Source organism: Branchiostoma lanceolatum, chromosome 2 (assembly GCF_035083965.1).
Source record: "Branchiostoma lanceolatum isolate klBraLanc5 chromosome 2, klBraLanc5.hap2, whole genome shotgun sequence".
In the NCBI taxonomy this organism is placed as follows: Eukaryota; Metazoa; Chordata; class Leptocardii; order Amphioxiformes; family Branchiostomatidae; genus Branchiostoma; species Branchiostoma lanceolatum.
Window position 1 is genome coordinate 18086097 of NC_089723.1, and position 27515 is coordinate 18113611.

The 27515-nt window shown below is 42.6% G+C and overlaps 3 protein-coding genes across 6 annotated transcripts; 2 read left to right on the forward strand and 1 right to left on the reverse strand.

Annotated features, from left to right (window-relative positions):
• Positions 1-71: 71 nt before the first annotated feature.
• On the forward strand, positions 72-2030 carry LOC136427708 (transmembrane protein 14C-like). Of its 3 annotated transcripts, none has more exons than XM_066416803.1 (4): positions 72-104; positions 711-819; positions 1177-1278; positions 1747-2030. In XM_066416803.1, the coding sequence occupies exons 2-4, from the start codon at positions 747-749 to the stop codon at positions 1878-1880; spliced, it is 309 nt and encodes a 102-aa protein (XP_066272900.1). In that variant the 5' UTR covers positions 72-104; positions 711-746; the 3' UTR covers positions 1881-2030. The 3 variants fall into 3 exon arrangements, with proteins under 3 accessions (XP_066272900.1, XP_066272902.1, XP_066272901.1); XM_066416805.1 differs by lacking the exon at positions 711-819 and adding an exon at positions 541-649 and having other exon boundaries at positions 86-104; XM_066416804.1 differs by lacking the exon at positions 72-104 and adding an exon at positions 541-567.
• A 1210-nt stretch (positions 2031-3240) lies between these two features.
• On the forward strand, positions 3241-17048 carry LOC136427710 (nuclear pore complex protein Nup153-like). 2 transcript variants are annotated; one of them, XM_066416806.1, is made up of 19 exons: positions 3241-3489; positions 4163-4415; positions 4625-4777; positions 5391-5510; positions 6016-6140; positions 6390-6518; positions 6814-7008; positions 7309-7500; positions 7721-7966; positions 8349-8573; positions 9109-9477; positions 9827-9986; positions 10386-11321; positions 11460-11849; positions 12110-12199; positions 12531-12918; positions 13256-13512; positions 13824-14010; positions 14550-17048. In XM_066416806.1, the coding sequence occupies exons 1-19, from the start codon at positions 3409-3411 to the stop codon at positions 14656-14658; spliced, it is 4605 nt and encodes a 1534-aa protein (XP_066272903.1). In that variant the 5' UTR covers positions 3241-3408; the 3' UTR covers positions 14659-17048. The 2 variants fall into 2 exon arrangements, with proteins under 2 accessions (XP_066272903.1, XP_066272904.1); XM_066416807.1 differs by having other exon boundaries at positions 3242-3489; positions 6817-7008.
• Positions 17049-17184: 136 nt separating this feature from the next.
• On the reverse strand, positions 17185-27417 carry LOC136427711 (ATP-dependent RNA helicase DDX24-like). Its single transcript, XM_066416809.1, has 16 exons — positions 27285-27417; positions 25765-26527; positions 25361-25509; positions 24870-25106; positions 24468-24674; positions 24066-24176; positions 23646-23764; positions 23269-23390; positions 22768-22886; positions 20592-20761; positions 19814-19925; positions 19415-19532; positions 18574-18713; positions 18246-18348; positions 17901-17999; positions 17185-17441 (listed from the first exon to the last, which is right to left on the reverse strand). Exons 1-16 carry the CDS (start codon positions 27354-27356, stop codon positions 17383-17385), a joined length of 2700 nt encoding a protein of 899 aa, XP_066272906.1. The 5' UTR covers positions 27357-27417; the 3' UTR covers positions 17185-17382.
• Between the last annotated feature and the right edge of the window lie 98 nt (positions 27418-27515).

The following is a 27515-nucleotide window of genomic DNA, read 5'->3' on the forward strand; positions in this document are numbered from 1 at the left end:
GAACTTTCGTTACCAATCAATAAATTTTCGTTTCACTGCGTTCTTGAGGCAGATAAACATGTGAGTGTTGCATGTTGGGATAGATTTGTCATCTCTGACCCCAGGTGAGGTTGGGTAAGGGGGGAGTGGTTGAGTCTGCTACAATTTTACTCACTTTTTAGTGTGTTTCTTGGAATATATTGATACTTTTGTATGTTTACATCAGCTACAGAACTTAGTCAGTAGGCCAGAGCTGCAAAAGAAGATTGCAACTATTTACAGTAACAGTTAAATCAGTATTAAACTCTATACCCTTATGGTTACATCAATGACCTTTTAATCATTTCCTTGTAATTATATATGAATGATGATATGAAACTGAAAGTGATGATTTGTTAGCAAATATGCATTATCAAAGGAATGATATATAATGTGAGAATATTTGTATGTCACTGATGAGTAAGACTCACACAAACCAAGGAGGTTTAATCTCCTATTAAATGCTCAAACTGACAAAACAAACTTCTTCATACTGCTATCCCCTGTACACTATCCATACAGGTGTGAGCCCTGTAGTGAACGTACCAGGTGATCACCATGACTGACTTTGTCTCCATTGGGTTTGCACTTGTTGTCGCTGTAGGTGGGATCCTAGGCTATGTAAGGAAAGGTGAGTCAGTGTATCTCCTTACAAATTATGTTCCCCAGTATAACATTATAATTTTACGCAGGTTTCAGCCCCATCGTAGAAGTACCAACCGATCACCATGACGGACTTCATCTCCATCGGATACGCACTTGCTGTTGCTGCAGGTGGGATCTCGGGATATGTTAGGGCAGGTAAGTGTGGATGGGTAAATGAAAAGATCAAGTGCATGACTATAAGGTAAATTAGGTAAATGCATGACTTATATTAGATATTATGATAGATATCGTAACAATCACCGAAGTATTATGTAATTCAAGTCATTACCACTATCACTGTAAATCAAGTGAATAATCTGTGATGACTCTCATTCTTATTTCAAAATAATTGATCACCTACGGATTGAATAATTTTGATATTTCATACTTACATATCGATAGTACTGTAGGAATAACTCAACCATGTTTTCTAGTAACATGTTGGTCTTAGAATGATTATGAATTATTATATGTGATCTATATAAAATTGTTGCTATCCTGTTTGCTGTCCAGGCAGTACCATGTCCCTGGGAGCAGGCCTGGTGTTCGGGGGACTGATGGGTGTGGGAGCGTACCAGACTTCTGTCAACCCCAACAACTACATGCTGTCTCTGGGTAAGCTGCTATAGACTTACAGGTGTACTGATATATACAGATATACTGGTACCTTTTGCCATTTTTGTAGAAGGTTAGGAAACAAAGGTATAGTGTTGTGTTCCCAGTGTAATTGTGATACTTAGTATATTGAAAGGTAAAGCGGTCGAACCTCAGACTGAGGGCGAAGCATGACGCTTTTTCGTTAGCTAGTAGTGCAATGCGGCTTCGCTACGGCTCGCGTGTTTTTGACCAACCAAGCACACGGGGTCACCCCTACTCTTTTTGATAAGTGTGTTGGGTTCTTCAAGGACATTATTATTCAAGGAAGTTTAAAATCAAACCTCCTTGGTATATCAAATGCAACCATACTAGTACATGTACATCAGTCATTAGATGCATGTAGTACTGTGTTTGCTCATGTTGGTCATTATTGATTTTTAAATCAATGAGGTATAGATACTTCATGCCCTTTTCTCCATCCCTCAGCAACCTCTGGAGTGCTGACTGCCGTGATGGGGTCAAGGTTCATCAACTCTGGGAAGTTCATGCCGGCAGGCCTGGTGGCTGGGCTGAGTCTACTGATGGTGGCCAGGTTTGGGTACAGGGCCATCTCCAACTGAGCTGCGACAACTTCGACCAGAGCTTGGCTCTGTTGGGATCCATTCCTTATACATCCCTCTTACTTTTTCTTAAGCATTTGCCCTTTACATAAGCTCAGGATTTCTCAGATGTAACCAGTACTCAATAAAGAATACTAGATGATGAAGAGATTTCTTGGACATAGCTTCCCTTTTTTCTTTATTGTATTGCAACAACACAATACAATGTGGAGCGCTAGGCAGCAGATCCATATGTTGTGTAATAGTAAATAAAATACACATTGCAAACATATTCACATAGCCTCAGCAATAGATGAAAGATGATGTCACTATAGACTAGTGATTAAAGTATACTTTATTAAGTATTAAATAGAGATTGATACGTAATTTCTAACTTCAAGGCTATCTTCAAGGTTCACTGTCAAAACTGTGCTGAACTGTATTTAATATGATATAGGAATCATAGAGAGAAAGGTGTTGCTGGAAGAGGAGATTGTGTGTCATAGGCTGTCTGTGCCTACTACATGTATTAACATATTTAACTACATGTACTATGATAAGACTGTAACATTACTGCTATATAACATTACTGCTGTCCTGTAGGTTGTTTATATATTTGGAATTCACCAACAAGGATTATAACTTTTGTTGAGGAAATCAATAAAGTCAAAACTTCCCCAAATTGCTGACTCATATAGTTTTACTCTTGACTCATATGATCTTAATGTTTTGGCAGAATGATAAGATATTTCCAATGGTCTTTTCCAAAGCCTAATACAGCACAGATTTGTTAACATTAACATTAATCCGCCGGGTTGCTTAAATCCGCCACTTTGAAAAAGTGGGTTTGAGAGATCTCTAGTGTAGCACCCCCCAGGTTATGCACACTTTGAAAAAGTGGGTTTGAGAGATCTCTAGTGTAGCACCCCCCCAGGTATGCACAGTTTAGATATACAAGGCATTATACTGGGGGATGTTAGGTTGGAGATCTGTTTGGACATATATTTGCATGGTGGTGGAATGTACCCTGGTGGAATTAGTACCTTAGTTGTTACCGGTATTCCCCATATCTTTGCCCAACAGAGCAAAATTGCAAAGCAGATTAGAGACATCAGACTCTTTGTGAAGCTGGAGTGGCTAGTCTATTGACTATTGACATAACATATTCATTCCATTTCTGGCCAGTAAATGCCTCTGGCAATGTATTTACCCTGAATCTGCCCAATTTCTACTATTATTACATTTGGGCTGCCATCTCGACATTAGCAGCAAGTAAGCATTACATTGTCTGGGTGGGTGATCACCAATGTCTGACTGCAATTTGAGGTCTGCCGCTAGATGACGCACCAACCATTGTGACAGGTCAAAGTTAGCAATCACGTGATCGGTTCCACCAATAGCGAAGAAGCTCAGATTGCCGCCATCTTTGGTCGGGAAGTACTCCTGACGAGGGAAAAAATTTGAAATCCTTCAAGAAATCTTAAAGTTTGGGCATCGTTTCGAGAGCTGTCTGTCGGCCCGAGAGCTGACGGTACTTTCCAGGAACAGAATGGCGACCTCCGGTGCTGGGAAGGCGCGTAGCCGGCGGTCACACGCGCCGAAGCCGTACGCCAGATCCGGCGGGAGAAAGGTAAGCATGGAGCCGTGGGGAGGGCGCCGACAGGCATGTGCAGTATGGGATGATAAAAATCTCACAGGTAGACAGGAGTCAAGGTAACGGGGCATCGTAGACATGGTGGAATATTTACATGCATGCAGAATATTCCAAATTCGGCGGCAAATATGACTTTGTGACAGGAAAGCTGTCAAAAGTACTGAGAATTTGTGGCGGAATGGTTTTTTGGACCTCAGAATAATTTTCCTCATGTACGCAGCAACTGCAGTAACAACACAGGAATTGTGTAACGACAAGAGAATAATTCAGGCGTTGTGAGAATGGTAGAATTCCAAGAAACTGACCTTGAATGAGTTTTTGTATCATGATCTTTACTCTCAAACTTGGTAGACTGTTCAATATTTTTTTCAATTGGACCATTCCATTTTTGAAGGGGGAAAATTTCATTTTAAATCTCGTTTTAGCATGGATCCATGAATAATTTTCAACAAAAGTACACTAAATTACAACCACATGAGTAGAATACTATGAATAGTATAACATAACATGTACTACGGTGTAGTCAGCAATGGTTGAAAGTACAATTAGGCTTGCTTTTGGCAATTTGGGTGGTGTCCTAATTTTGAGCATGGATAAGTAACGTTACATGGATGACTGATTGTAGTTTTATGGCATACTTTCCATTTAGTCCATCCTGAGCAGTGTGACAGAATACCTGACGCCATCGTGGCTCAAGGGCATGTGGGGTCAGGAGGAGAGCGGTGCACAGCCAACCGCAGAGAGGCCTACACACACGGGAAAACCTGCCCATGTACCCGTCGTACATATTCGTGAAGATCAGAATGGACTGGAAGAGGAGGAGGAAGAAGAGGAAGAGGCTGCACCTACAGTCCGTGTCACAAAAAATAGATTGACACATCACCAGAGTCCATCAGTACAAGGTACATGTATGACTATGAGAGATCCAGCTTTACCCTTTGATGTTATAACTAGCTCTTGCCGACACACCTCAATTTCTTAGTGGAACATACATGTAGACATGTCTAGACAGTATAAACACCTATAGTTCAAAACGTTGCATGTTTCCATCCTCTACTGATTTAAAGTAGTAAAAAAAAAAGTTAAAATAGAACAACTTTGTTTTATACAGGTTCCGAGGACTCTCGTCCCGGGGTAGGATACTTCAGTGAGATGCCCCTAACACGGGGCTCCATCCATGCACAAAGGTCCCAGTCTATAGCAGCTACTTCATCTTACACCACAACATACACTCGGGAGGCACCTTCTAACTCAGCCTTACCATGTAAGGAATCATTTCATTTTCAAACAAACACACCTGTTAATAGTTTGTCTTATTTTGTGGAAGCTATGGACAGTAGTGCTTCATACCTAAACCCCAGACCTGAATGGGACAGTTGTATTGCAAAAACGTTTAGGTTGAAGTCCCAAAAAACCTAAATGTCTGGGAACAAGTCCGGACTTGAAAAAAAAAATCTCCCTATATTCTCCTTTTTGTTCTAAACCATCTTAAACTAAACATTCCTTAGATCATGAAATTATCGCTGGAAAAATCCAAAAACATTGCTGTTTTTGTGTTTATTACTGATATTTTGTGTATACTACTGACTGTACAATTTTGCATGTGAAGTTTTCGAATTGCATGTAAAATTTATGACAATATACAATTTTGTAAGAAACCTTCAAAAAAAAATTTAGATAAAATTGTATGCCTATGGCATAATGCAAACATATACCATGGGTTCAGGTCCGGACTTGTAAACCTCTGGACTTGAATCTGGACCTGAACCTGAACATGTTTGAGGTACACAGCACAGCATTTTATAGAAGGGCCATTCCATTTTGTTGCAAGGTTTCACAATAAAAACTTGTAATAAGCATGCCTTGCTTTCTTTCAGCTGCTGAGGAAGACAAGTTCTCAGAAGACTCTGCCTCCACCAGCATCAGCTTTTCCAACGTCCCACAGGTGGACCAGAGTGAGAGAAGGAGCGAAACAACAACAGAAGAAGTGGTTAGAGGTGCGTATTGGGTCCTTTTTCTATCAACTATGCATGGTTCTAATTTTTTTCTTCATTTTTCTGTGAAAATATAGAAACAATTCCAACTTTGACAGTTGAAAACACATGTTATGATTTTCGGAAAGTTGCCTAGCAAAGTTACGTATTGTATTGATTACGAAGCTTTGTTACACCTACATGTATCTGGGTTATTTTGTTGGTCTGACAATGTTTTCTTCACAAACTAGTGAGAGAAATACAGGATTTTTCAAACCTTGAGACGTCAGTTAATATGCAAATGATTTCCTGTCGTCTGCTCTGATCCGATTCTATTGTTCTTTGAGTCAGACGAGTAGAGATCCCCTACAGAGGATAATACATTTATGATGTTGGGATGAGGGTTGGGGTCAATTTAGCTACTAACTCCCTGACAGAAGATAGTTTTTATGGGAGGAGAACCCTGGGTCCTGCTTTCTTGTCCTTTAAGTCTTCTCTGTTGATGTTAGTGTGTGCTACCCTGTTTCAGACATTGCCAGACCAAAATCCCTGTGGTCAGAAGAACGTGAGACCAGAATGTCGCTGCCCCAACCACCTGCACGGTCTGCCAGGAGACCGGCTTTTAACTACTCTGTCTTTGGCTCCCCGGCTCTGGTGAGGATCCCTTACCATTTTACAAGAACATCTTATAAAGAATGTAGCCAACTGTGAACATCTTTCCTTGTGGGCATCTGTTATGTAAGCAGACATGTGATCATGACTATAGGTCCTCCCTGCTATGGTCTGCTAGTAATGCCAATGAGATCATTGAGAAAGGGGTGGATGCTAGAGTTTTTTGTAAAATATTGCTGAAACTCTCATGAAGGAATGCACGGTGATAAACTGATATTTGAATTTCTTCAGAATGACTCATCGTCTCTGTTTGGGAGCCCCATCACCGAGTCTCCTTTCTACGAGGGAAGGACGACGTATGGAGGAGCCTCTGCACAGAAACAGGGCCAGAAACGCGTCAGGACTGTCTCACCTCTTCAGGTTAAACCTTTTTTTCGTCTTTCATGTGGAATGAAAGTTATCTTTTTGAAAGCTAAAGAAGGTTTGAAGCCATGAAGAAAATGTCAGGAAGCTATTGTTCTAAACGTAAGAATTGAAGTGTGTTCTTTGTGAAAGTGACTTTGGACTTTATTCCGACCAAAGTTAGCTATTCTCCCTGTGGTCCTACTCATGTAGTACATCAACACAAAATCACACAATAGGCAGGTTAACAGCAGAACAATCATGTAAGAAAAGCATGAAATACGTGAAAGTGACATTCTTTGTTTTGACCCAGCAGGTCGCGCCCCACACCATGAGACAGCAGGTCCGACCCAAGCCCGCCAGCAGCAGCAGTCGTGGGCACGGTGTCATGTCTGTCACGGCACAGAGGATTCTCCACACCCTGGAGAGGATGTCAACACCCGTCTCTGATGCCAAGAGGATTCCTTCACTCACTCTGCCCACAGAGGACTCACCTCTGGGCTTTACAGTATGTACATGTACATCATCTCTTGTTTATGTAGGCTTTATTGACACATAGGCTTTTTTGACCAGCAAAGAGCAACCAATTGACATTGACGTTTTGGAATCACCTTTGAGCATATCTGTAATGATATTCAGCCAAGTGGCAACGTTTAATAGCCAGCTAGTTTTATTTTACCATAAATAAGAAGAGGTGTACAATTGAAGTTAAAGTAAGAAAAGACTATTGTACTACCACTGTTTACTGTTGTTCAGAAACATTTACATTCTGTAAAATACTTACCATTAATTGCTCTGTGCCCTGCAGCCCTCCTCTAAAAAGCGCAGAGTCATGGGTGGCAGTTTCCTAGACCCAGGCACCTCGCGGTTGGAGGGTCGTCTTGCAGGACAGCCACCGGTACAGAGACTGAATCTGTCCACACCTGCCTCCATAGCTACCAACAGGGCACACACTCATTCTACTTACAGGACCAGGAAGTCCATAGTACCAGCTAAAGAGGTAGGTTAACATGTTTCACTCAACCTCATATGAGGGGTTGTATTGATGGTTGTATCAGTCATTAGTTTCCTTATCTGATAAATTTTCCTTGTCAGATAAAATTTACATGCTATCTTAATTTTGTGGCCGGCTAGAACCATCAAGTATAAATAAAGGCACTTGACTTGATTTCATTCAGTTGCTGCTTCCCTTCAAAGTAAAATCCTTGCATCTGTTGTAGGAAATTTTGGTTCCTGACAGCGAACCAACAACAGCCCAAAAGACAGAGCCATCTGTTGTCAAAGCAATCAGCACGCCAGCGAGTAAGCCGGCTGAGTCTGGGCCAGCACCTGCCATCAAGCCCAGCAGCCAGGCTGCCTCTACGTGGACCCCACCTGCCCAGCTGCCTATTGGTAGTGGGGGTAAGATCCGCAGGGAGAGATCATACGGCACGCAGCGTGCACACGCTGTGCACGAGGAGGAAGAGGTTTGTGTTCGCTTCTAGCGTACCCATCCTCGTGTATTTATAAACTGTTCTGTCAAAATTGTAGGAAGGGATCGAATCATATTATAGACATGTTGATTTACCTATTTTCAAGGCAAAGACATTATTGCAGGTAAAGGGACAAGCATCAATTCATCATAACATGTGCATGACATGATTTGTCCGATTTCTAATGATGATTTAAGGACATAATTGTTATGCCTAAAAACAGTTACTCAAGCAACTAGATACAATTTTGAAACATTCTATTTCAAAACAAACTGTTTCAAAATTTTATCCAGTTGCTTGAGTAACTATTTTTTGGCGTATCTTATTACCTGGAAGCCACTAACTAGAAGCCACTGCTGTGCTTTTTCCTCACAAGGCTGAGGTACCAGACCTACCACAGATTGCCCTCCCCCTGTCTGGAGCCAGCCTCCCCAAGTTTGACTTCTCTCCTACACCGTCCAAACCCCTGAGCGAGGGGCCAACGGTCAGCACCACCGCACAGGTGAGAAGTGTGACGTCATCACCCCAGTTCACCTTCGCATCTCCCATAGTCGTGTCCAGCCCAGAGGACAACACCGAGACAATTAGCAATACTGAAACAGTGAGTAGCTTGTGAACTGTATTTCGGAAAGGAACTGTTGCAAGAAATCTTGTAATGTATTAACCGCCACGTGGAAGATGCGGTGGTTGTTAAAAGAAAACTGGGAGATAGAAGAGTGATTGTTTAAAACCTTTTACTGTGAGTAAATTGGTAAAGTGTAGGTGGGATGTTAAGTAATACAAGCTTCTGAAACAAGTTTTAACTGTAATTTCCAACACAAAAATTGGACTTACCCAAATTTTTGACTGTACGACACCAGTCTTTGTCAAAGAGTGAGTAATCCACCGCTGGGATGAGGTCACGTTATGCAGATGGCACACGTGACTCTGTAAGCAGTGGATCATTAGTAGCGGAAAGTCTGTGGCGCCCGCTGTCTCTGTTGAGGGATGGTTGTAGGGCCTTGATGTAAATGGCTTCCTTTCAAGCTAAGATTGTAATACAAGCTTCTCTCTTTCTTATCAATTTGTCTTTCCCTTGTGTTTAGTTTAGTTTCTCATAGTCCTAAAGACACATTTTCTCTTTGTATTCCTTACAGCTCAGCTTCAAGTTCAGCCAGCCTACATCTCCAGGCAAGTCCTTTCCCAGCCAGGGACTGGGCACATCCTCAGCCGCCTCTGCCTCAACAGGCGGTTCCACCTTCCTCACAACCGGCGCAGGGTCAGGCTTCCAGCCCAAGCGGAAGGCGCCAGAGCCCGCTGTTCCCGCCAGCACCACCCCTCCCCCAGCTCCTCTGAAGCAAGGCAGCGTCTTGGATGCCCTGAAGTCGGAGCCTCTGCCACTGAAATCTGGCAGTGTGCTCGATGCACTGAAGGGAGGACCCGTGGTCAGTAAGCCGGAAACAGCAAAAGACAAGCTTGTGGAAAGGAAGACCACTGGAGAAGGTCTTGCTGCTTCTAACACAAAGGTTGGTTCCTTGGAAAGTGATCTGAATTGTTGTTTGTTTGTGGTAATTACCAGTGTATGCAATAAATATGGGCCTCTCAGTATATCCAATGTACAAATGAATACATAACAGTCATACCTCTTTAGTACAAGTAGCCACCTCTACATAAGGACAAATGTGACCACTTTTTGGTGGCCACTTAGATAATTTTCCCATTGACACAAGCATTAAGGTAAGAGTCATGTCTATAGTGACCACCTGTCCACATAGAACAGATTTTATTGGTCCCTTGAGTGGTCTTCTGCGGCAGTTTTGATTAGATGGCCAAGTATCTGTACACAAAATTTTATTCCTTTGACTTCTTTTACAGTCTGCAGTATTGCCTTCTCTGGGGGACCAGTTCAAGAAGCCGTCAGGTGGCTGGGAATGTGACACCTGCATGGTGCAGAACACAGCTGCAGCCAGCAGGTGTGTGGCCTGCGACACCCCCAAGCCTGGCAGCCAGCCCAAACTCACTGTACCCACCTCCGGTAAATATGGTTTTGTTCTTGATAAAGATTGTTGCCTGTTCCTTCAGTATGATGTAAATATTGTTTGAATCCGGTGTTTTCCTCTTCATGTAACAGGCTTGAAATTGGTACGTGTCAGTGCAACTATGGTTTTGTTCTTGATAATCATTGTTGGCCTGTTCCTTCAGTAAATGATGTAAATATTATGTAGATATTGTAATTTGTCTGATTTAAATATTGTTTGAATCAGTATTTTCTCCTTCTTGCTTTTTGTAACAGACATGATCATGATAGCAAGTAAATGAATCTGTATTGTTTTTTTAGATGACATGAAAGAGGTAGAAATTCTCCTATAGCCAGCATGTTAGTTTGTAATCTCCCCCCTTGTGACCATGCCCACTGTTATATCTGCCCATACAGTTCCCCCTTCAACAAAGTCTAATGGGAAGGATGGCTTATTTAGTTTTGGCACTGATGCAGGCCCCAAAAGCAATGGTTTTAAACTCAGCACCACAGCAGAGGGAAGCAGTGCAAACAGTGGATTCAAGTTTGGATCTGCAAGTGCTGTGAACTCTACCAGCTCTGGTTTCACGTTTGGGAGTAGTAGCGCTTCTGCTGCATCTAAACAGGACTCCAACACATTGGGTGGCTTTAAGAAAGGCACCACAGACTCTGTATCCACTAGTGCAAATACACAAGATGCTGGGAAATCTATATGGTCAACGGCAGCAGCAGGAAATAAATGGACCTGTGACACTTGTCTAATAGAAAACAAGAACGAGGTGACAAAATGTGCTGCGTGTGAGACCCCTAAACCTGGCAGTGAGTCCAAACCAGCTGCATCTACACCTGCTGTGAACTTTGGGTCATCAAATGCGTTTAAATCGACTTCAAGTTCATCCGGGTCGTTGTTAGCAGCAGCTGCTGATAATGGACAGAAGTGGGAATGCGAGACTTGTATGATTTACAACACCCAAGACAAGACTAAGTGTGCAGCATGTGAAACGCCAAAGCCAGGCGGCCAAAGCACGTCTAGTTCAGCAGCCGGCGCAACAAGCAGTGGTTTCTCGCTGGGTACAAACAGTTCAGGAGAGACCTCTTCAGGAACAGGTGGATTCCAGTTTGGCTCAACATCAACAGGGACAACAGCGTCCTCTGGAATCACCACTGGAGGGTTCCAGTTCGGTGGGGCACCAAAAGCCACCTCAACTACTGATGGGGGGTTCCAGTTTGGCTCCCAGTCAATATCAACAGGGCAAACAGCTTCCACTGGAAGCAGCACTGGAGGGTTCCAGTTTGGAGCACCAACAACTGCCTCAACTGAAACATCAGCAGATTCCAAACCCCAACTTTCAGGTATTTGTTTCCAGCTCATTTTACGCCTTTTTGTAATTAGTTTTATATGAAATCAGGTCAAGCAGTTATGCCTAGCAAAATTGTTTGGGCATGAAAATATGTCATACTCATAGAGCTAATCATGTATGAACTCTCCAGGGTTCACGTTTGGCAGTGGAGGCGCAGAGTCTACTACAAGCACCACCTCCAGTGGTGGCATCAAGTTTGGTGCAGGAACGATTCCTGCCAGCACCACCCTCAGTGGTGGGGTGACATTCGGATCAGGGACAACTGGTGCCAGTAGTACTGGTGGGTTCGCGTTCGGAGCCACCAGCTCTTCATCTGGAGCTGCCACCACGACATCCAACGCCACGTCGGCGGCCAGCGGAGGTTTCACGTTCGGCGCAGGCGCGACATCGGCACCTGCTGCCTCGGGGGCTGCCGCCAGTGGAGGCTTCACGTTTGGGGCAGGGAGTTCAGCTGCTGGAGCTGCAGCTTCTGCCGGGTTCAAGTTTGGAGCTGGAACAGCCTCTCAACAGCCTGATGCAGGTATGTAAGCAGCTTTGCCATGAAGCAGAGGTTTTTCTGTCCTTTTTCGTATGTCTTTCTATGGTTGTCACCAATTGTTTGAAATCAAGCTGAATCATGTATACATGTAGGCTGGGTAACTTTGATAATAATCATATTACTTGCATGTCTGTGTATGCAGAAATAGTTCAACAAACTGTACTTGTGAGATCCAGTTATCCTCGCAGTAAGGTAGACCATGGATAGGCTTCCTTCTGAACCTTATTGCTCTTCTATTTCAGCTTCCAAGATGTCAAGCATAGCTGATTTAGCCAAGGCAGGTCAGCTGAGCGTACCCAAGTCGTCCACAGCGAAAAGGAGCCTGGAATCAGGTATGTCTAGACAAGACAGGTGATACTCCAAACTTGGTCATCGTCGTGTCTTTAAAAGTTGCATCTTCAAAGAATTGGCTTGAAGTGGTCTTTTGATGGTCAACATTTTTTCCTATTTGTAAATTAAGATAGACTCTTGTACGGTACTGTTTCAACTTTGTAATGGTTTCTGAGGAGCGATTACAAAACCAGTGGGGATACTTTTCTGGTGTAAAGAGAGCCAGTGTATTTCATTTTCTGTGTGCTTGGTACCATTGCTGCTGCTATAATGCCAGTTGTTAGATGTTGATTGTTGACGTGGCACTTAAAAACTGCTGACACTATTTCACAGACAACAGCACCCCAGCCAAGGTGAACCTCTCTACCGCCTTCGGCTCTGGCACCGCCTCCTTTGGTGCAGCCAATCCCAGCACAGCGCCAAGTTTCGGATCCACCACCGGCGCAAACCCACCAGTTTTTGGGGCTGGCGCGTCAGCTACGCCCAGCTCTGGACTCACCTTTGGCACACCAACAGCATCAGCAGCACCTTCAGCTACGGGCAGTGCAGCAGCTACTACATCAGGCTTCACGTTCGGTACTGGCTCGTCGTTGTCCTGTACGGCGGCAAGTACGACTCCTGCACCCTTCAGCTTTGGTGCTGGGGCCCCCGCTGCCACAACCACAGCTGGCACAGCAAGCGCTCCATTTGTGTTTGGGGCAGCAGCATCCTCAACCCCTGGGTGAGTGTTTTCTCATTATCTATACAAAAATTATTCTATCAATGCAACTAGGCTAGCAGAAAAATAGTTTTCTTTTTAAGCACAATCTAACGATAGGCTGTGCCTTTTTCTTGCAGCTCCCTGTATTTTTTACGCGTGTGTCTTTGAAACAGTTTCCTTGTTTGAAAAGGAATAACAAGACAGTTGTTGACACCCATTGGTTTCCTTTTCAAGCTGCATGTACTACTGTGCCAAGACATAAGACTAAGAGACTAATAGAGCATAAACAGTAGTGATGTGTGTCCTGTTTGTAATTGTGTGACCTACATTTGATTATTTGCTATCGCCTCCCCAATAGCTCAACTGGAGGGTTCAACTTCAGTTCAGCACAGGCAGCGCCCCCTGCTACAACGGCCGCCCCCAGTTTTGGTACTGCCGGCTTCGGCGCCACCCCCACCCCAGCAGCAAGCACGCCCTTCGCACCAGCCGCCACCTCCGTGTCCGGAGGGGCTACTCCGTTTGGAGGAGCCACCAGTTTCGGTGTGCCAACCACAGCAGCGCCAAGCAGTGGCCCAGTGTTCGGTGCAACTGCTGCACAGCCAGCCCCAAATGCAGGTGAGTTTTCTTCAATGTCAATTTTAGTGCTATCCATATGTATGGTCCTTTCTAATGTCCTCCCGGAGTTACTTGTGTTGGTATATGACAAGGGACTACCAAATAATTCAGCTGTGTGCAAATTGCACTTAGCAGCAGCATAGATGGATTTTTATGGACACATCTCTCTCCTGTTCACCTCCAGGATCAGTAACGGCTGCACCAAGCTTTGTCCTTTCCACAATACATTTCCCTCACTTGCAATGATATTATCAGTGTACTTAACACATTTGCCAAATGATGTTAATCTGATATTGTTACACATCTTGCAGGCTTTAGCTTCAATGCACCCAGCCAGCCCACGTTCCAGTTTGGCGCAGGCTCACAACCGAGCCCCGCTGTGTTTAACTTTGGTGCTGCAGCCCCAGCAGGGGGAGCACCTGGTGGGGGGTTCAACTTCGCGGCCGGGGCTGGGACAACAGCTCCGCAGCCAGCTGCACCAGGTCCTTTTAACTTCAAGTAAGTACCACTCTGGTGCCCCTCAGGAAATAGTGCTCTTCCTCCCAATACAGAGTGTTGTCTAGTTGACTTGATGGAATCGTCAGGTGAAGCAGACATTTTCTAGATCTGAACATACAAATGTTTGCAGTGGATTTCTGTTCGCAGTTTTCCTAGTGACCCAGCTGCGAACTTAAAAGCCACTGCAAACATCATTGATCTGCCCACCTACCCCCTTGTTTCAACAGCACAATTAAAACCACCACAAACACATTTTCTACCTACCACAAAATTGAATCCCCAACTTCGGCCAAGAACATTTCCATTTTACACTATTTTCCCAGCATCAACTATCTGCATCTTTGGCAGTACAGCCTGGTGTGGACGACACAAAGAACTCAGGAATATTGGCATGTGCTGTATTAAATTTTCTGAATGTCTTAACATGGCATTCTACAAGTTGTATAGGAACTCAAGGCTTCTGTTTGACTGATTGGCCTTTATCATGTAAAGACATATGTGCTTTCTGGCTGAGACAAATGGTTTTGTTTCCCCCACAGTGCTGCGGCCCAGCCAACCAGCAATCCCTTCAGCATCCAGAGTACTCCCAGTGCCTCCCCTGGCCCAACCAGACGCATCATCAAAAAAGCTGCACGCAGGAAGAGGTGATCGTCTACCAGGACTGTCAGATCTTAACACAATCACATCTGGTCTGAACTTACTTCTGTTAAAGCTTAACTCTTCAATAGGTAGAATTAGTAAGAGCCGCTTGACGATTCATGAACTTATTGTTGCGGGAGCAGCAAAGATTTTACTCTATCCAACCTTAGTGAAAACAAAAGTGTACTGCATGTGTTAAGAAAGGAAGTGGTACAATTGCTGCTCTCCTTGCCAAATTACAAGAGGGACACTTTGGATAACCCAGTGCAATTTTGCTGCTTCAATTCGGTTCATTGTAAATTTGATAAGCCAGAAGTGCCATGAATTGGATGGATGAACAATACAAAACAAATAATTGGCATACCAAAAAACAATGTTTTTTAAACCTTGGATATTTACCTGAACGCTTGAAAGAAGTCACTTCCAAACATGTGCATCAGTGGTTCGTAGTCAGTATAAAATATGTATGTGGTAAGTCTTGCATGATGTGTAATGTTAAACGTAAAATACTCGCTTATACCACAGAAGTCACCATAACTCTAATGGTACTTGATAGTAATAGTCCACGAAAACCTGTCTTTCTGACATTCTCCAAAATACAGTTGGCACTTAACCCAAACTAGATGTATCTATAATTATGAATAAATCTAGCACCACTGATTCTTTTTATTAACATGTATTATATGCTTTGTCAGCAGTATATATACACTTGTCAATCTAGAACCTCATATAGAGGGACCAGGGAGCCTAAAGTAAATAGTTTGCAGAATTATTTGATACTTCCATGGATGGTATGGTAACAGAGCAATTTACGAGATGGCCTCTCTGTGCACTCCCTCTTCAGAGTCAACCTTGACAGGTATTAGTGATTACTTATTAAACATCCAGTGAAGGGACACATCACAGAACTGATAGCCAAAAAGTGGAAAAGAAATTGTCACAAGCAAAAAGTGGCAGATTTGTATTATGGAATCCTGCAGATTCATTGGTTTGTCCTCAATCATCAGGTGTCACTGGTATGTTTGAATGCAATGTAGGTGGTAGAGCTTTCTTTCTGTGCTTTTATTCACTGTGTTGCACCCATCTCAACACTTTGCTGTTCTATTACTGTCATATAGTCTATTAACTTTGATATTTACCCAATTTGTAAGTAAACATGACTTAAGACAATTGTTTGATCCCACTAAAGCTGTTACGGTCAAGAGTTTGGCCAGCTAACTGTAAATGATAGGAGAGTAACAGTAATTTGGTTGTTGGGATGTTGCATTGCTTGACTGTAAAATATGTACAATACACATGCAGACTTGTTCTGAGGGTAAAGAAAAGAATTCTGAAATTTCCAAAAGTAACTATTTTTGTACAAAGATGTGAAAATTTTGACGTTTGGATGCCCGTTTGAGAAACTGTATGAGTGAATTCTTGGAGTGAACCTATGATTGTTATGAAATGTTTGTGTGAGTGAGACAACTCAGGTGAAGTTATCTATTAGATAATCAGTGTGGGAAATGGAATTTTTCACACAACTCAGAACAGGACTGCACCAGGTGCTACAGTGGCAATTTCGCTTTCGTTAGATCTGTAGTGTTCTGTAGGTACGTGTACTGGTAGGTAGGGTGGACACAGGTAAACACAAGTGGACGTGAAATCTGTATAGATCAGGATTGGCTTTGTGAGCCTTCATAAAGTTGAATATACCTTTTGTGAGGCATATTTTCAGGGTTTGCATATCTCGGGTTCAGTTTGCGACAGCAACGTCTGTGGATAGCAGCCCTACATGGTCTCTAACAGTCATCCTATTAACCTTCTCCCTGCCGAGGTAACCTGTTGGCACCAAAGGTGCATTGGTTACAGGGTTAGGCAGCAGAGAGAAGGTTAAGTGGAATATGTTCTTTTAAGCACTAGTTTAGCAGCTATTATCCCATTTCAAGTGGTACCAAGTACATAAAAAACAGTATATAAGAATCACAAGCAAAACCTTTTGTATGTCGTACTATGTATGAAACCACACATTATCATGATGGTGTCTTGATTGTTATGAATATGTTAGACCTATATTATTGTGTAAAGTTCTGTTGCTGATGGGGGATCTGAAAATCAGTTTCTCCACAGAGCACAGATTTTATGTCTTACAAATATGTGACAGCCATAGTGTATACTGTAATGTAGTGTGGAAGCATAACCAAGCTAACAGTCATCTGATGTATCATATCATAAATGTGCAGTTTTGATTGCTGACACTGCAAACCATTGTAAATTTGAAAGTCTACATGTACTTAGTCAGATGACTGTCAGCTGGGTTATTTGCTAGGTCAAATAAAGTCTTTAGAGAATCTTCTACATAAAATATTTGGGTTTGCACTTATGTCGAAATGTAGCCAATAAATTCTGTGATCCACTCAGGTCTCGTGTTTCTTATGCAGTTCTGATATCTACTTTTTAAAACATGTATGTTGTTGCATCATTGATAGAGGGACTCAGTTTTAGTCTATCAAACAAAATTTTGGTTAGAAAGAACACACAAAAGACACTGAAGAACAGAGTTTTTACATCATTTTTTTTTTAATCACAAGCTGTTACAGTAGAATGAAACTTTGTGTTTCCAATATCTTTCACCCCTTAGGACATCAGACTATGCAGTGACCATACTTTGATTAAGTTTCATTAAAGGAGGGCTACGAAATATGTAGTTGCAAGGAAGACAATATTTGCTGAGATAACACATTATACTCTGGCTTAAAACTTCTGTTTCTTCTTGCGGCTGTTACTCACTGCAAGGGTGGCCGCTACAGCATCTGAGTGGGAAATAGATATGTTTTAGCAAATGAAATCACTGGAAGTTGAAAAAATATAGCGGGACTTACTACAAAACCTTTAATGTACAGCCATATAAATGTAGTATTGGGGCTGATTGTAAACTTGTCCATAATTTGTGCCATGGTTTAAGTACAGTTGTAAAGTGCCTTGGCAGCATAACAATGCATACAACATGTTGAAGGTTAGACATCCAGGTACATGTAATAAGATACGCAAAAAACACTCAAGCAACTGGATTAAATTTTGAAACAGTCTTACGAAAGACATCGGATGCTGTCTGAAATGTCTGACTGCTTCAAAATTTTATCCAGTTGCTCGAGAAACCGTTTTTTTTGGGCGAATGCAAACTATCTTCCAGGCAACTACAAAACCATAGCTACATCTCATCATCTGTACACTACAAGCTAGCATACACATACACAAGTAGAGTTACGTACTGGGAAGCCTTGGGAGGTTGGGCTGACCATACTGGATGGGGTAGAGCCCCGAGAAGCCTTTAGGAAAGATTGGAGCCTTCAGCATCTTAGTCAGGCCCTCTGTGTTGGAGAGGAATAAACAAAGCAAGACAGCGTCAGCAAGACGATAGAGTAACATACTGGCAACATGATCAACATTACTATATATTCTTTGGTAACATGATTACTGAGCTGTATCTTATACAATATGCCCTAGGAATATTCCTTCACACAGTATACTTACGTAATGGAAAGATTGCACCCTTACATTTTCCAGGCTAGCAATAAAGATATTGTCGACATTGAACTAAAGGCCTACGTGCTTACTTTTCATGTCCTTGAGTTCACTAAGGACCTTATCCTGCTCCTGTGAGTCTCCAAGGTCATGAAGGACCTCATCTTCATCCAGGTCTATGTCCATCTCCTTGGCCTGGAACAATAAAGTGATGAGTGAATTATAAGGCTAAAAATAAGAAGCTTTAAGTTAGTACCATGCTTTATACGTACATTTGTAAGTACAGCTTACCTATCTATATAATGGCACTTCATTGATTTTTAGCATGACAACTAAAATGCACAACTCAGACTTCTCTGTTGTTTCTACTAAGTGGGTGTTAAATATTGTTGCTTGAGTCGAGGTAATTTACCAACCGACCTGCTGTAAGAACCAATCATTGTGGTGTTTCTTCTTCATGTATCGATGTTCTCCCACATCGATCCTGCGGGCAGCTGCTACCCTGGCCTTCACGGCAGACAGGAACTGGGGCTCTGTGGGGAACACTGGCAGGTCCTCATCTGGAACAGAACAGGGAACAGTCAGCGGCTTTAGCTAAAGCATACAGTGTGTTACAATAACATACATGTAACAGGGTATAAGAGATTCTTTTTACACAACCAGGTAATCTCACCTGCTAATGTTTCGATGTCTATCTGACACCTTCTTCAGAGCTTCTGACTGGAGTACTGCTTCTCACCGCTATAAGTAGCCGATGTAGGTGGTGCTTTTGCGGTGAGAACACTGTCCCAAAGTTTGTATCCTCACCGCAAAAGCGCCACCTACATCGGCTACTTATAGCGGTGAGAAGCAGTACTCCAGTCAGAAGCTCTGATGAAGGTTTCTGACAGACACTGAAACGTCAGCAGGTGAGATTACCTGCTTGTGTAAAAAGAATCTCCTATCCCCTATATTCTACCAACCTGATGAAATTATTTTCGGATACATGTAACAATTTCTCAATGAAGACCTACAGTTCTTTCATGGGGGTGATGAGAGTTAACACTGGTAAAGATTGGACCAGCCAAAGGCAGTATTCTCTTGCACCTTGGAATACTTTGAATGATATTTGAATAAATTATAAATATTCAACACATCTTTCCTTTACAAAAAGTTTTCTTTTTTTCAGCAAGCACATTGGAATTTGATGAAGAAAATAGAGCCCATAAATTCAATAATTGGAGTTGCACAAATTTTTGAAAATTTCCTGAGAATACCTGACCTTTGCCGAGTGTCTTACAGATCCTCTTGTAGTACTGGGCATCCTCTGGTCCTGTCAGGAGAAGCGTCAGCCCTTCCTTCTGGGCACGTGCAGTTCGCCCACTGCGGTGTACATATGTCTATACAGGAGAGAGAGGGACATACTACTTAAACACTTCTACATGTACCTTTCAACTCTAAAAGGCAGATCACTCTAATTTCTGTTGGTCAGTATTGAAATTGCAGCTTTGGAAAATTGCTGTAGAATTCTTTCCAAAAGTGCAAGGAATTATTCCTTTTGACACAAACTCATAGTCGATTTAGAATTACAGTTCAAAGAATTTTAGAAGAATCTTTCCATGCTTTAGCATGTTTACACATAAGACAAATAAATAAATAAACAAACAAACAAAGACATTACCTCTGAGGTGCGGGGAACCTGGTAGTGAATGACATGCTGCACATCAGGGATGTCCAGCCCTCGAGCCGCCACGTCGGTCGCCAGGAGCAGACCATTCTCATTGGCTGAGAACCTGTAAGGTCATGCAAACTGTTAACATCCAGTCCACTGGGTGTCCATTGAGGACATTGAAAAAGGACCACTTTTTAACCTTAGCTCTGTAACTATCACTACAATAAATGTCATATTCATTGCAGTGGGCTCAAGCTCATGGGAACTTCATTGTGGGCATTTTCCCTCTTTCTAAAGTTTCTTTTTGGAGCGGTCTCGGTGAGTCTTGGTGAGCAGGTCGTAACCATAGATTCAAACAAAAAGGAGTCATCTCCATCTTGTTCTCTCTTTTTGAGGCTACCAACTTCAACTTACTGAAGATTCTGTAGCCTATATGCCGTACACAGTAAGGTCTGATCTACTAACACTGGGAAGGACCACTACTCTTTTCTTGGTGGGTTCTTTAACGTGCCGGAGGTGATCTCCTCAAATACGAAACCTTCATTGAATGGGACGCCCCTAACCAAAGCTAGGTACTCATTTTTAACTGAGTTGAAGTGAGGAAAGTCGTGCAAAGTGCCTTTCCCAAGGGCACAAGATCGGTGACATGACAGGATTTGATCTGGTCCGAACACACTGCCGTTACGCCACATGACCCACATTATCAAGAACAATCAGCCGACTAGATACTCAAGTTTTCAGAACACTGGTGACAACCATAGTTGAGTCAAGTATAAATCAACCTTACCTCTCCAGATTCTTCAGCCTCTGTTTCTGGTGCATGTTTGCATGGAGAGCTAGGGGGCTCTTCTGCAACAGCCCCAGGAGAGATGTCAGCCTGCGGATACAGTCGATGCTGTTTGCAAAGACTAGCGTCCTCCCCGGGTACTGCAGCAGGAAGTAGTACAGGTAGATGTCCTGGAAGAACAAAGTGCAGAGTTACAACAACATGTAAACTCTAATCTAATAGTACTAGAGTTAAGTATTTGTGCTACATATACTTCAGGTTTGCCATGTTAGTTTAGCGATTACGAGGTCTATTTGTAAAAATGAATTGGTATTGAATTTTTCTTTTTATTTGAGTTGAATGTGTGATAGTTGTGTGCCGATTTGTTAAAAATAGAGAGAATGCTAGCGACCCCAAAAAACACCCTTCCCAATAAAATGGTATGGCGTCACAATTCAAGATGGCGGCCACCACACATGCCAACGGATCGAACAAAGGTTTTGCTACGCAAACCTGTAATTAAGCCAAACCTGTTTATTTTCTTAGTTCTAAGACATTAAAAATTTAGGAAGAGGCCAAGATGAAATACAGGGCTGAGAGCCATGTTTGTGTGATGGTGGACCACGGGCTTTAGGCTACGGTATTTATGTTGGGTAACCGCCGCGGTACATGTTTTCGCTCAAATGCTCCCGAAGACAATTTCTCCCGTCGCTCACTCCGGAAATGCCCCCCCCCTCATTAGCGGGGATGGTTTCTCCCGTCATCCTTTGCTAATTACCTCTTACTTTCAAAGAAACACTGGGTAGGAAATCGGTGTTCTCAAAGAGCGTTACCACTTGAGGTGATTTCACTGAACGTCGTGGTGCAGCGGACCTTTTCGGTGCATTGTCGGGTATTTTGGGACTCAACTGACAACTTGAAGAGTTACAGCATATATAGCAAAAGCTAGACTACACAGCAGTCTGTTTGGATGTGAAGAACAGTTGGGTTTTCACTGTTTTTGTCTGATTTTCGTAGACAGAAATATACGATAGTTCTCGTGAAACCAAGGAGGGCAAATACTTGTGTTGGAAATATGTACCGCGGCTGCCGGCTGCAGCGTTTGTTGCCGCAGTGTTTTGGTACTCGCCGTTAGGGAGATCATCTTCCACGTTGTATTCTTGTAACTCAGTCTAATGTTACAAAGTCCTCCTCAAAGTACCTGAAATCGAAGTCGCTCCACACGAAGTCATTATCGCCGGGTCGCACCCAGAAAAACAAAACACTCGGCGTGGGATGTATGCATATCAGAGTAATTAACACCTTGACGCGACTCACCCGCTATAATCATAGTACAATGAATACTTGTCCTATCCCCTCTCCTTCTATATAAAACCTCCTTGGTGAAACAGAATCAAGTTTTTGTTTGTTTTGTTTGAACCTTTGTATACGAACGGATCGGTCGTTCTAAAAATATTACGTGGCTATTATTTATCCGACTGTTGCAGCACTTTGGTAAATGAATTGCCGATACGAGGCTTGAAATTTTTCGAATCGACTCATGATTGTGGGGAGGGTGGGGAAAAATATGCGACAACATGAGCTTCAGACGAGATGAAACGTCACAGGAATAAAACTTTGACGGGAACTGTGGTTCACAGGTCCAATTTTCCTCCCTCTGATTGGCTAGCCGTTATGTCATCATGTTTTGCAGCAGCGGTGTGCTGCGGCAGGAGCGGTACTGCTGGTAACCCAGTTAGCCGGAAATCGAGCAAATTCCGACAATATAAAATGCCGTATATTTTTGTTGTTAACAACTTTTAGGCCCGCAATCCTCTCTAGATTGGTAGTAGATGTCTCGTCGATGATAAATCGTTTTAATGTTGTGAGCTGGATTACATAACTAAGCAGAAATTTGCGATATTTAAAACGTCCTTTCCCACCTATCTCGCCCCTACGGGGCTCGCCCAGACAGAGTTCGGCTTCGCCGAACATTGCCGAAAACCGCCGAACACCGAACCCTGTTCGGCTCTCCGAACCCCCCGCTCGTGCCTTCGGCACCGCTTCGGGTTTCGCTCGGAAGCTTGGCACGGGTGATCCCTGCGCCGAGTACTTCGTCACGATCGGAACTTCAGCAGCTATTCAACGACAATACCTTTGCCTACCGCCTGTGGGTGGACAGGTGACTGCAAAACACTTGTTTAAAAGCTTGTTGTACCTTCTCCTCAGTAGAACAGGTTATCCTGGCCTCAGTCAGAGTGTCCACCGTCCCCTGCTGACGACTCAGGTCCACCACTAAGGGTTTACTTCTGATGCCCACTCTGTCCATCAGCTGACCTGGAATAACAACATTAATTTTTGTGCTTTGTAGTCTTTGAAAAGGTAGCAATGAATTCATATGTCATTATATATATATTTGTTCAGACAGTTCAAAACACAGAAAGTAATACAGTACAGCTGTTGATAAAATGTCAGGTTAAATACACTACTTTTATATCATTTCTATTAGGCCAGGACTGCTTGATACATGTATATATGATGGTACAGAGTTTGCTTTTAACCACACCAACAAGCACAGATCAACACCAACTCTGGATCAACACTGTCTTGATGTCAAACATAATGCATTGAAATGTACAATGTTTTGTAAGAATCTAGTCCAGACTTCAACACATCATAGTCTAAACTCAAGACCTACTCCCAGGACAGTCATCCTTACCAAGTTTCTTGTCTTTGTCCATCTTAAATTTCTTCTTCATTATCTTTCTCTGTGGCCCTGCGTGCACCATTGTGAGTGTGGCAGAGAACACAAACGTCTGCCTTCTACGGTTTCTGCCTTCCCTACACAAACATATGGAGATACAGTATATTAAAGTGAACTGCAAAGGGGGAATGCACATTTCAAATAAAAAAAATACATACAACTGTAGAACTTTCTTGTTTTAAGATGACTGAAGAGAAGGGGAGCGGTCAGAAAGGCTAGGCAACTTGCTACTACACCAACAAGACTGCATGAGCATGTGAGGGGTCGAGGAGAAGCAACGGGAGAACCAAGAAGAAGGGTGAGCAGATATCGAGAAGAGCACATGTCCCCACCCATTGATCTTGTCCAGCAGGGTGCCCAGCTCGGCGAAGTGTCCCCTCTCCACCATCCTGTCTGCCTCGTCAATCACCAGGCACTGCAGCTGGTTCAGGTCACTCAGGTGGGGGTGGCCCTGGAGGATTCAGGACAAAGGTTTCGGCTTTCTGTCCAACACAAATGTTCAACTGATGCTTCGGCCTTCTTTGGGATCTTTTTAAAAGTCAGTCAGTGGGTAAGTTGTCCTACCCTGGAGTTCAGTCCTGTTCGCTTTGATCCGCTTCCAACAGTACCTACTCCTTGTTGTCAGAGTAGCGACTGTTGGAAGCAGAATAAGCTAACAAGACTGGGCTCCAGGCTAGGACAACTTACCCACTGACAGTGACAGACTTTGAATTCTATCAAAACAGAATAAAAAAGTCTATCCTACATCTTACCTGTTCCACCATCTCCCAAAGTCTACCTGGAGTTGCCACAATGATCTCAGGCTGTCTGTCCAACACTCTTTTCTGTTTCTGTAGTGCCATTCCTCCAACTAGTACAGCCACCTGTCAAATAACCACACATAATTAATGACTACTACCAGTAGACGGAAAATGCATTTAACGGCCATTGACCACATACATGCACAGATGATGTCAGGCAGAGAAATTTTTCTGTGTAACTCATTCAAATGTGTAAGATAACAGTAATCTTAAATAAATATCACCACAATATGATGGAGATTTGTAAGTCATGTATAGAATGGCAAGTCTGAGGTCAAATGTACGCTCACAGAAATAGTGTCTGAAAATTTCTGTCAATATACGATACTACAAACCTACACAAATTTTGATTACCTTGACATTGGTGTACTTGGCAGCAGCCTTGATGTGATTGGCCACCTGAACGGCCAGTTCCCGGGTGGGGGTGAGCACCAGTGCCAGCAGGGGGGAGACTACCTTCAGGGGGGTGGGGGCTGGCTGGGGAGGGGTTTGCTGTAGAGCCTCTAGCTCTGGAGGCAGTGTGATGTCATCTTCCACATGTACACACCCCAAACCTGCACTCTGTAAGACCAGACAGTGGAGATGATTTGTCATGTTATTCCATTATCTATCTTGTTTCTACATTTCAAAATTGTATCCTTGAAAGTTTTTCAAGGAACATCTTTACATTGTGAACGAAGAATATTATTCAACCCATTATTCAATACAGTGTTGCTATCTTATTTGTTCTTGAACATAAGAGTAAGGCTAACTCACATCTAAGACTAACTCTTCGTCTTCATCTTCCTCCTCCTCAACTTTGTCCCCCTCTACTTCAGGTACCTCCATCTCCTGGTCATTATCATCATCATCATCATCATCCTCAGCTGTACCCTCTGGTACTTCCTCATCCTGGTTGCCTAGGTTACCATCCTTTGACTGACAGTTCCTCTCCTTCCATTCTAGGATCCTGTGTAAGATAGGGATCCCAAAAGCCAGGGTTTTCCCACTCCCCTGAAGAAGAAAAATAAATGTTATACAAAGTCATGTATCTCTTTATAGCATTTAACACTTTTATGAACATCAAATTGATATTAATACATTATCCCATCTACTTCTTTTACTCTAGCTTCAGTCTTCTAAATTTCTGTATAGGACTGTGTACATCTACATTCATATATAGTCTGTTTGTATTTGCAGCCCTGGACTTTGGTCCCTGTCAATAGCTAGTTACAAATGTCCCTGTATAAGAGAAGGCCAACACTCACTGTTTCTGCTGCTCCCACCACATCCTTATGAGCCTGTATGGCCTGTGGGATGGTCTGTGCCTGTATGGGTGTCGGCTGTGTGAAGCCCTTGTCAGCCAAACCTCTCAACACCACACCAGGGACAAACAGTGGGATCCAGGAGGACATGTCTGCATTCAAAGAGTAAAAAAAAAAAAACATTTTTACACATCTAAAATTCTATTGGGTGTAGATGAATTACAAAATGTATCAGGCAGTAATGCATTTATGGTATCATGCCCTTGTTGGTCACTCTGCTTTAATTGCTTTGTTAGTAATATTTAAAGAAGTCCCAAACTTTCAAAGCAAAAAAGATACCCTAAAGTACATGTTTACACAAACTTTCACCAAATTGGACAAAAAACACTGTTGTTTTTTTCGCTTACCTGCATTCATGCTTTTCTTGGCTACTGACTGAGGCTTATAGCTATGTTCTTTTGCAAGTGGTGTCTTCTTTTCTTGCTTTTTCTTTTCTCTCTTTTCTTCTCTCTGTTTTTTAAGCATTACCAGTCTCTTTTGTCTTCTTTCATTTCTCCTTTCCTTCCGAGACTTCCCTGACTTCTTTGTCCCACCTTCAGTTGCAGCATCTGTTTCAGTTTGGTCAACACTTTCATCTTTACAGTCTTCATCCTTCTTCTTTGAAGATGGCTCGGAGATTTCAGTCCTTTGCTTCTTCTTTAAAGGTTCAATGACCTCTTCCTTTGCATCAGTGTTGCCCTTTGACCCATCATCTGATTGGTTGCTGTTTACCTCCATCACTTGTCCCTCCTCCTCTTCTTGAGCTTTTCTTTTCAGTTTCTTTGCTGGCTTCTGGATCTTGGGTTTGGTACCCTTTTCTTCTGTACCAAGGACGTCCATCTCCTTCTTAAGCTTGCTTGTATCTTCTTCTAAGTTTTCTTCATCGTGGTCTTCAGCTTTCTGCTCTTCACTTTTCTTCTTTTGTTTCTTTGCTTTTTTCTGTTTTTGTTTTCCCTCTTGACAGAGCTCATACTCTGTGAGTTCCTCCAAGCCAACAAACCCGGAGAGATCATCTGATGAGAAAAGTGATTGGTCAAGCTTGACAGGTTTCCATGAGCCCTGTTCCATGATTTCTGTTCCTTTCGTCCTCCGAGGAACAGGATAGTCCGCTTCAACATTTTTGAACAAATCCTACAAAATACAAAAGATAAACTAGTTTTTGATATATCATTAAAATGTCCAAGCACTCTGATATCACATGAAGAATAAGTAGTATCTAATACTAGTAATAGTACTTTTAGTCCTGGACTCCAGTTCTACAGTAAAAGGAAGCCTATTGTAAATTCATTCATTTTTGCAAGACATAGTTTTGCAGTACAAAGGGAAATGGACTTTTCCCGGTGTTATGAGTTTGTGGCTGAAACAATTGTAGCATACATGTACCTGTAGTACTAGTAGTAATTGGAAACGGAATTCGCTATGTCGTAAGAGGTCACTGTAAAAACTAAAAAAAGAAAACCAATGCAAAGGTTTCAAGATTTAGAGTATCCTGACAAATCAAATTTATTCAAAGGTCTTGTAAGTTCAACTTCAAGTCATATGGTTGGGATAGCTACAAAACAAAATTATTTATGAAATTAGAATCTATCTTTGTGATTTACAGCATAGCTTGACAGTGACATTTTAAACGCGAGAACTACGTCTGCAGTACAAACATAATTTGTCCGACCTTTAGCGCTATCAAGGGATTCATAATTCTGTAGTACAAAATACATCTACATGTACGGCCACGCGCGCGCACACATGTGGAATTTGCCCCCCTCCCCCTTCCATCTTGATACCTTCGATTAGCAAGTGCACGATTAGCAAATAAAGATTACTAGTATACTGAATGCTACAGGTACAGTTTTCTAAGTCAAGGCAAACTTTCGCAGCGACAAATACGAACCTTCATGCTTGCAGACTTCGATTTCTTCCCGTTTCGCCTGCCTCCGCCACTTTTTGCGTTGGACGCAGCCATCTTGGAAACGGAACAAACCACTAAGGCATCAGGGTTTCATTTACACCTCATAGAAATATTTGGCTGAAAGGATATTAAGGCTCAAATTGCAACGTACGTATTCTATATTAAATGAGTTACATAAAGAAAGATATTATAAATAGGAATATTGTCTGTATT

Excerpts from the sequence above, each read along its gene's own strand:
- LOC136427710 (XM_066416806.1), top strand. The coding sequence starts at position 3,409 with ATGGCGACCTCCGGTGCTGGGAAGGCGCGTAGCCGGCGGTCACACGCG. Across the intron at positions 7,967-8,348 it reads CTGTGCACGAGGAGGAAGAG|GCTGAGGTACCAGACCTACC; the intron begins GTTTGTGTTCGC and ends TTTCCTCACAAG. Across the intron at positions 14,011-14,549 it reads CCAGGTCCTTTTAACTTCAA|TGCTGCGGCCCAGCCAACCA; the intron begins GTAAGTACCACT and ends TTTCCCCCACAG.
- LOC136427708 (XM_066416803.1), top strand. The coding sequence starts at position 747 with ATGACGGACTTCATCTCCATCGGATACGCACTTGCTGTTGCTGCAGGT. Across the intron at positions 820-1,176 it reads CTCGGGATATGTTAGGGCAG|GCAGTACCATGTCCCTGGGA; the intron begins GTAAGTGTGGAT and ends TTTGCTGTCCAG. Across the intron at positions 1,279-1,746 it reads CAACTACATGCTGTCTCTGG|CAACCTCTGGAGTGCTGACT; the intron begins GTAAGCTGCTAT and ends TCCATCCCTCAG.
- LOC136427711 (XM_066416809.1), bottom strand. The coding sequence starts at position 27,356 with ATGGCTGCGTCCAACGCAAAAAGTGGCGGAGGCAGGCGAAACGGGAAG. Across the intron at positions 24,675-24,869 it reads ACGAAGAGTTAGTCTTAGAT|AGTGCAGGTTTGGGGTGTGT; the intron begins GTGAGTTAGCCT and ends CTGGTCTTACAG. Across the intron at positions 23,391-23,645 it reads CTGCTGGACAAGATCAATGG|GGAAGGCAGAAACCGTAGAA; the intron begins GTGGGGACATGT and ends ATGTTTGTGTAG.